The following is a 9,272-nucleotide window of genomic DNA, read 5'->3' on the forward strand; positions in this document are numbered from 1 at the left end:
GCAATTACCTAGAGCTTTGAAATTGAAAAAAAAAAAAAAAAGTAAACCTATTTTGTACTTACACACTGAATGTGTGCAGTCTGACTTTAAACACAAACTCTGTTTTCCAGAACAGTAACTTTTAGGGAAAATGTTTTAACTTTGTTGCACAGAAATGTTTGCAGATCAGCATTGCTAACTACCAAAAAAGAAATAATAACATACATGTCATCTGACTTTTAGTTGTGCCTTCATGTTGCTGCAGTGAAGTTCTGTGCATCAAAATAATTGGCCTTCATGTACTAGATGTGATTCAATTACATCTTAAGTTTTTAATGAAAATACGCAAACTGAGTGAATCCTAATTTTTCCATATATTTTTATAGCTTTATTGTCTCTGGTAGCATCTCATTTGCCATCTTTTTTCTGTTTATTAGTCAATCAGGAAAAAAATGCCATCTTTAAGTTTTTTAATTTGCTCGCTTTTATGCAGAACTATTTAAATACCATAATTTTGCTTAATATCCAGTTGTGACAAAGATCACTTAATTTTCCCAGAGCTAAATTACTTCACGGAAATGGCTTTTTTTCCCCACAGCTAGACTTGCTTTTTCTTCAGAGCAATATTTGTATATTTTAAAGGAAGTTCCCAGTTGAGACACATTTAGTTATATCTTGCTCGTGATGAAACATTTTAAAGAGCTTTTAAAAATGTTTCTTCAGCATTCACATTTATCTTACCAGTTACAAGAGAAGTCTTTTGAGTTTCACTAATTAGTATCTCTTAACATGAAGAGATATCTATTTGGAGAGTTATCAGAAACTTTGAAATCCTATTTAATTTTACTTAGTATCCTTAGGTACAATATTTTTAGAATTGTACACATTTACTTTAGGATGGTCTTAAATTGAAATGAAAAAACAAACAGTTTCTCAACCCTTTGGCTTTAAATGAAACCTAAAACCATAGGTACATTTTTTAAGATACGTATTTAACATATCTATGCTTGTCTGTAGATAACATTACTCTGTAGAAAAACTTAAAGCCATCCCAACATTTATTAAGCCATGTTTCTTCAACATCTTAATGAAGGGATATATTCACTGATGTTTCTATATATTGATTTATAACATTATTCTAAATAATGCATTTAAAAATACTTTTTTATTTTTCAATACTAAGGTTTTCTTTAAGTATATTTGCTTGGACTTGATCTAAATTTTTGTCTTTCCCCCTAAAATTATGTTACCTGAAAAATTCCATTGCATTTTCTTACCTACAGTGAGTGAAGTACAGGTACCCAGATTACCAATATTTTTATTAACCTAAATGAGAGTATGCCATAGATTTTATTTTTAAATAGATTTATTCCCTGTCAGACAGCTAGAACATTTGATCAGCAGTCCCCTGAATTCTAAAACTATGGAAAACATTCACCAGTTTGCTTGCAAACCAACTCTGCTGCATGCGTTCACAAATTTCATAAAGATTGCATGCTTTCTGTTTTCAATACAAATTGTATTTTTTTTTCATACCCATCCTTGCTTTTTATTTTTTAATTTTGTTTTCCCTTTTCTTGGTTGGATGCCTGTGTGTGTTTATTCCAAATCCCTGTCCAGTCCTGGAGTTTGAACTACGGAAAGCCAAGGAGACCATTCAGGCCCTCCGAGCCAACCTGACAAAGGCTGCAGGTGGTGTACATAAAACTTTTTTGAGACTTTTTCTACTTTGACAATGTAGAAGTAGCTGAGATATTTTCAAGTGTAAAATAGTAAAGTATTATTTATATTTCTTCCACCAGAACACGAAGTTCCTTTACAGGAACGAAAAAATTACAAATCAAGTCCTGAAATTCAGGTGGGTGAATGACAGACCTAAAAGTATCTTCCACATAAAATGGTAGCACAAGTATTGAAGGAAGGAAACTTACAGTATTTTATCTTTTATTTTGCCTCTAGGAACCAATCAAACCTCTTGAAAAGAGAGCTCTAAACTTCTTAGTCAATGAATTTTTATTGAAGAATAACTACAAGCTTACATCAATAACCTTTTCAGATGAAAATGATGATCAGGTACAATTACTAATTTTTTTGACAATGATTTGTTTTCTTTTTAATTTGTAATGTATTTATCTTCTCTTATACCTAGTTTCTTTAATTTTTAAGTCATACATATAGTAACATTCTTTAACACTAGTTACCAAACACTTCTCTGCCCATGGAGTGTAGTATTCTTTTGGCCATGCTCCCATTGCCACACTCAACTTTGTCACTGTCTTGCTTCCACTACATCTGTTATCTCCGCCTTCTAAATCTCTCTGTTTTCATGTCAGTCATCTCTCCTACTTACTGCTTTAACTCCTTCCTTAGCAATTCTAAATATATAAGCACCCTCAACTTTCTTTTTAGCTTATCCTCTACCTGCCTCTCCACTATTATCTTTTGTCTGTTCATTATAATCTTGCCAAACAGAAGGGCTTTCATCCCCCTCAGCATATCTGGTTCCTTCAGAGTTTTGTGCTTTTGTTCATTCTTCCCCTTGTCTTGAAATAATTAGTTCCCTTATCCCTTCATTGCCATGTGCCTTGTAAATACCTAAACCTTTTCTAAGAGAGTACATAGGTCATCACCTTTCTAAAACTTTTCCTTCTACCTCAAGACAGAAATTGACTCCTTACTCTGAATTCTTGACAGCTCTTTAATTGTACTGTCTATAATACTTCAGAGTCTGTCTGTTTCTTTATGTCCTTACTCTTGAACTGTGAAAGCCCCTGAGTGGCAACAATATTTTATTCCTTTTTCTAAGCACACAGTAGATATCTAATAAATGTTTCATGAATATAGATGGATAAATGGACATTTGAATAATATGTATAATAATAACTTAATAACTTTTTTAAAAATCTTAATTTGTTTAGTTCTTGTAGGCCAAGCACTGTGTTAAGACCTTAATATACATTTTATTTTATCCTTACAAAAGCTGTAAGAGGTAAGTATTATACCCATTTTACAGATGACCTGTTTAAGTTTCAAATTAATTTATAACACTGATAAACGGAGACAGATATGAATTTTATATTGGGTCCGATTTCTCCAAAGCCCCCACTTTTAATACCTGCTTTATATTTGATCAGATTTAAACGTCAATAATGACTGTTCACATTATTCAAATAAAGCTTCAATAAGAATGTCACGTTTAGAACATTCAGATGAATATGCCATAGTTTCTCAAAGAGGGTTTCCTAAATAAATTATAAATAAGTTACAGGATATCAAACTAATACTAAATTTGATGTATTAGAGAAAGAATGGTAAGACAATATATTTGCTTGTGATAAATTACTCTGGAATTTTAGAAAGCCTTTCAAAGGATCTTTGCTCATAGAGTGCTTGAGGTGCGATGCCTTCTTGTACTTTAGTAATAAAATTGTATTAGAGTGAATTCAGGAGAATGTTTCATATACAACAAATTGAAGAACAGCTGTTTGGATTCTGAAATTTGTCAGAAGCATTTTTAATAATATAAATTACATTCAAACAGCTATAGCAAGAAGGCGGGTGAGCAAATTAAATTGCTTGCTAACCCACTAGAGATTACACTAAATATATATAGCTTAGAATAATAAAGGAAGAACAAAATTAATGCCATCAAGTAGTTTACTTATAAATAACGGGTACAACTTATGAACTAAGATTTTCTTGATATAGACATGTTCAATGATTTCATGCAAATATTTAAGTATGTTTTACAAGCTTAAATTAACATAATCTTGACAGTTAAGAGTTTGCATTTTTGAGAGATTTAATAACACGATTGTATGTGCAACATTTTGACATCTGAGACAGTTAAACCTGTTTCCCTAGGATATCAGGAAACTTACAAGAATAATATTAGACAGTGGAAGATGTAATATAAGTTTAACAATGATGTTTTCCCAGTTGGATTATACACTTTGAAATTACAACAAAATTATGATTATGTTGGGTTTTCAAGATATTAGCCTTACATAAGAAATAAAATGAATCTCAAAAATGCAGGATAAAATTTCTTCATAGTTTTTTTTAATATTATAATTATTTTCCTTTTAGGATTTTGAACTTTGGGATGATGTAGGATTAAACATTCCAAAACCTCCAGATTTACTGCAACTCTACCGAGATTTTGGAAATCATCAAGTGACTGGGAAAGATCTTGTAGATGTAGCCAGTGGTGTAGAAGAAGATGAATTAGAGGCTCTTACACCAGTTTTAGGCAGCCTGCCTCCAAGCCTTGAAGCTCCTCAGACTGTAGAGGTGAGCACATTAACTAACTAGTCAAGTCCACAAAAAGTATTTAAATTGTGTAAAAGCATGCTATGATATCTTGAGTTTCTGTTTTTCTCCCATTTTGATTTTAGAACTCCTTGCTAGTACAGAAATTAGAAGATAAAATTAGTTTATTAAATAGTGAGAAATGGTCTTTGATGGAGCAAATCAGAAGACTTGAAAGGTTAGTATTAAACATCATTTCTTAAAAGACCTCTTACAGTTTTTAAAGAAATTGACAGATTGTATAAATATATAAAATAATATTTCGGTTGTAAGACATAATTTTTCATATTCTAATACTTCTGAAAGAAAGTCTTATAATTGTTTTATATATTTAATATGTTCTTTTTCCCCAAAAAAAGTTATTAAGTCATTGTGGTAATCATGTAATTAGTTTCCCATAGTTGTGTCAGTATTAATAAAATAACTCCTTCACACTAATGTTATAACTATTTCCTACTGATTATTTAATTCTTATTGTGGTCCTGTGGGTTAGATGGAATTATTCCCATTTTGCAAATACAGAAAAGAAAGTTAAATGCTGATTCAAAGCAGAGTTTATAAGGCCATTTTTATGCTTCATTGGTAAGAGTTTGTAGTTATACTTTTAGGTATATGAAGGTATATGTACCTTTATATAGTATAGAAAAGCTTAATCAGATGCCAGACAGTTTTCTATTAATATGTTATACTTTTATGCATGAAACCTAGTATGAGCTTTATGCTCTTGCCAAAGTTTTAAAAATACAGTTGTTCTCTGATAATTTCTTTCTTTCTCCAGTGAAATGGACTTCCTCAAAAGTGAACACTTCACCATCCCAGTAGTTTGTGACTCTGTTCAACCTTCTTTGGATCATAAAGACTCTGAAGACAGTGGACAGAATCCAGTTATAAATAGCTCAGACAAGCAAAAAGACAAAGATACCCATCTTTCAAAATCAGATGAAGTTGATTCCACTGTTCCTAAGGAGAATTTCCCAAATTCTGTCCCTAGGAGAGAAAAAGAAGAAATGCCATCTTCTTCTCCATCAACTAAAAACACAGTCCATTTTGATAAACCCAATAGGTTAGTATGCAACCAATTTTTTGAAATGCATCTTTCAGTTATTTAATACCTTACCAAATTGGAAGAGCTTCATTTCTTATTTTGCAGGTCAGGTGTATGAATTTTTACATTAGGCATGAACTTAACACATAGCAAGGTACATGTCTCAAAAACACATATCAAAAGTAATTACTAAGTTCAGTTACATTAAGGAGGATTAAGACATAAATGGGGTAGCTTCTATCTTAGCAAAGTACTTAAACCCATAAAATAATATGTATGTTCTATGTGCTATAAACTTTTGTAGCCAGTGGTTTATTTTTAAGATTTATTTATTTGAGAAAGAGAGAGACAGTGTGTGCACAAGCAGGAGGGCCAGAGAAAGAGGGAGAGAGAATATGAAGCAGACTCCCTGCTGAGCACAGAGCCAATGCAGGGCTCCATCTGAACAACCATGACGGACCTTGAGGTCATGACCTGAGCCGAAACCAAGAGTCGGACACTCAACCAGCTGCACCGCCCAGGCAATCCTGTAGCCAGTGATTTTTACCTTTTCTCTATTCATTCATTAACAGACTCAGTGGAAGGTTTTGATACTGCATAGTTACCAATGTAAATAGGGGAATTGTTTCTGCTTCTAATCCCTTTTTCCTGGATCTGCTTCCATTACTAATACTGCGTTAATAGTATTAGCTTGATTCATTTACTTAATTTTTATTGGGTCTCGGTGATTGAAATCAAATGAGATAAATGATACCTGCCCTTTATGATCAGGTTTTCTAGTGGAGGAGACAAAATATAATTTAAAAATTTTTTAGGTTATAATGTGAAAAAATCGTTTTAAGAAAGGAATATTTACTCTGCTCTTTTTTATACTTTAGGCACAGTTGTAAATTCTTTCTTTATCCTAACTTGTAGCATCCTCATAAATATCGTGTGGTGCAATTCTGAGCCACAAGTCATCCTTCCTCCTTCTGTTAAACAGACCGGATATTACACTAGTGTTGGGATTTAATAGGAAAGCATGACTGATTTCTTTTAGACTTAGAGGTACTCATTATTAGTAAGAAATATTTGATTTTTTTTTTAAACAAATCTTTCCACTGATGAGCCACAACTTTTTGTATACCTACTAGCCATATTTTTCTTTAGGTATCAGGGAGGTTACAGAGTTGAAATAGATACGTCCCAGTCCTCAGGTTGCATTTTTTCTATTATGGATAAGATAGAGTCGTAAAAATCCATGTTACGATACTCAACAATAATGGCATTTATAGTAGTTCTTTAGTGTTTAGGAGTACTTCCATATATCTCTTTTGATATGCAAAGCCACTTTGTGGAGAAAGGTGGTTGTTAAATTAGTTCAACTAATTTTTTTTAGCTCTTAACTATGTGCTAGGCAGTATTAACAAGGAATATAGTGAAAGGCAAAACATGGGGTAACCCCTTCAGTCACAAGGATAATAGTGTGAGAGAGACCAACAATCAGAGAATCATAATAAAATACAAAAAATAGTAATATAAGAGAAGTTCAGCTTGCTTTGGGAACACACAATCAGGGCACCTAACCTAGTCATCAGAACAGGGAAGTTTATAGGGAAGAAGTGTCTAACCTGAGGCATGATGACTAAATAGGAGTTAACTAGACAAAGAGGTAGGAGGATGAGTGTTCCCACTAAGGGAGGATAGCATGTGCTAGGATTATACCAAACATTTTGGTGAACTAAGAAGAATTTAGTAAGGTTTAAGCAAAGACTAAGTCATATAAGCCATGTTAACTCATTTTAGAGAGCCTGGGACATGATGGTATCTTAAGTTTTAGAAAGAGTCCTCTAAGGTAGAGGTGATTAGACAGTAGCAAGACTGGAGGAAAGAAGACTAATAGGGCGTCTTTTGGAAGACTCCAGGTAAGAAATGGTTGAGGCCTAACTTGTATTTGAAAGAAGTAGGTAGAATTTAAGTTAGAAGGTAAAAGCTTGATTGGATTCGTGGTGAAATGAAAGGGAAAAATAAAGGCTGATTTGTGGTTTCTGGATTGGTCGATTAGATGGATCATGGCTGTTCCCCTGAAAGAATATGGGAGAAGGAACATAAGTGAGCAAATAGACTCAAGCTTTGGTACATTACTCTTTGTGATCATAGAAATTATTGAATCACTTTGTAGTATATGCTAAATAACCTCTATTTTGTAACGTTTAGTGTTAGCCCTTTTCTTTGTAGATTGAGCACATAAAGTGCAACGCATAGTATATTTTATGAATACTACTACATAGAAACTAGTGTTGTTTTAGAGATACAAATGTTTTAACCTCATTTTATAAGCATAAGTAAGCTAATTATTTTCAATTACAAAAAAATACTTTACAATATACTGTGAATGTTGACTGAGCCTCTGCTTCATTTATCTTTAATTTTTACCTCTTTTATGTGGGTTTCTAATATTAAGGTTTATCATTATCATTAGGTCTGCAAAACTTTAATTCCTGTCAGAAACTTTGTATCCACTGTTTACCTTTCTGGGACCAGAGAGAATTGGGGAGAAAAAAGTCCTCATTTCAGATTTTACAAATACTTTCTATAATCATTGACCTGTTCTACATTTCAGGTTTGATCCGTTGACATTTACGGGCTGTTCATTCACATAACATAAAACTTTTTTAATATCGGTTATTGCTAATTTTTTCCTCTGCATAATTCTCTAGTGAAGTGTCCTTCAGGTCATTGGTAGCTGAAAAATCCAGTTAGCATTTGTGGGGCAGTATTAATGCAGGAATAGGAGTTATAACATGCAACTTACCTTCTCCTGAATGCCAGTGGTAACTGTTTGGTATTGTCCCCTTTTCATCCAATTTTTCTTCTAGGAAATTGTCTCCTGCTTTCCACCAAGCTCTACTCTCTTTTTGTCGAATGTCGGCAGATAGTCGTTTAGGATCAGAGGTAAATTATACCATATATTCTTGGAACTTTCTTAAAATTTTTGGTTTTTCTTTTCAATATCTCATCCAAAAACAGATGTGATAAGACTCCATTTCAAATAAACATCTATTTTTTAAAATAATGCTCTAAGAAATAATTCCTAAAATTTTAAACTTTTAAGAAAGGTAGTTATTATTTCTGTCCTTTGGATTAAAATTTTGTTTAGTATTAAGGTGACTTTTTGTAGTCTGTTTTTAATTTGTTATGTCTGACATATGGTAATATGCCTCTTCTTGATATAATTTGGAAAACCAGTGTACATATTATTTATATTTCATTTATTTTTAGATTAGTCCATTATTTTTATTAATTAGGAGTGGTTATCTTTTTTTTTAAAGAGTTTATTTGAGAGAGCGAGAGTGAGAGAGAGGGTGGAGGGGCAGATGGAGATGGAGAAGCAGACTCCCCACTGAGCAGGGAGCCCAACGACCATGGATGCTGGATGATGCTAGGCTCCATCCCCGGGCCCTGAGGTCATGACCGGGGCTGAAGGCAGATGCTTAACTGACTGAGCCACCCACGTGCCCTGGGAGTGATTATCTTTGATTGCTGAGTTTGTTAGCTTTCAGATTAGTTTTCCTCAGGTGCTTCCTAATTGTTGGAGGCTCATCTTGACAGGGTATTTAATTACTTCTTTCTATCTTTATACTCACTCTTTCCCTTTTTAGTTGTTTCGTGGTTGATTCCACTCGACCTCTTGTGGGCTTCAGTTTCACAATGTCATTGCTAGTATGAAAGAGCTAGAGGATGGTTTGGATGCAATTCTGGCAAGCCTCACAGCAAGACTGGGTCAGCCTCCAGGGGCCTCCCCTTGTATGCAACTTCACTCTACAAACTGTTGCCATAGGCATAGATTGTAGTTATGTAGGGCATCTTTTCAAGAATAAAAAACTGCTGATGGGGCGCCTGGGTGGCACAGCGGTTAAGCGTCTGCCTTCGGCTCAGGGCGTGATCCCGGCGTTAT

At 33.6% G+C, this 9,272-nt stretch overlaps 1 protein-coding gene across 1 annotated transcript in view; it reads left to right on the forward strand.

Moving 5' to 3' along the window:
• Positions 1-9,272, forward strand: part of RELCH (RAB11 binding and LisH domain, coiled-coil and HEAT repeat containing) — a 65,732-nt gene that overhangs the window by 6,136 nt on the left and 50,324 nt on the right. The window contains exons 3-10 of the mRNA XM_034642212.1: positions 1,600-1,671; positions 1,782-1,837; positions 1,939-2,052; positions 4,069-4,272; positions 4,377-4,468; positions 5,069-5,353; positions 8,194-8,346; positions 8,977-9,037. Coding sequence (XP_034498103.1) covers positions 1,600-1,671; positions 1,782-1,837; positions 1,939-2,052; positions 4,069-4,272; positions 4,377-4,468; positions 5,069-5,353; positions 8,194-8,346; positions 8,977-9,037 — 1,037 coding nt within the window. The remainder of the gene's footprint in view (positions 1-1,599; positions 1,672-1,781; positions 1,838-1,938; positions 2,053-4,068; positions 4,273-4,376; positions 4,469-5,068; positions 5,354-8,193; positions 8,347-8,976; positions 9,038-9,272) is intronic.

Source organism: Ailuropoda melanoleuca, chromosome 14 (genome assembly GCF_002007445.2).
Source record: "Ailuropoda melanoleuca isolate Jingjing chromosome 14, ASM200744v2, whole genome shotgun sequence".
NCBI lineage: Eukaryota > Metazoa > Chordata > Mammalia > Carnivora > Ursidae > Ailuropoda > Ailuropoda melanoleuca.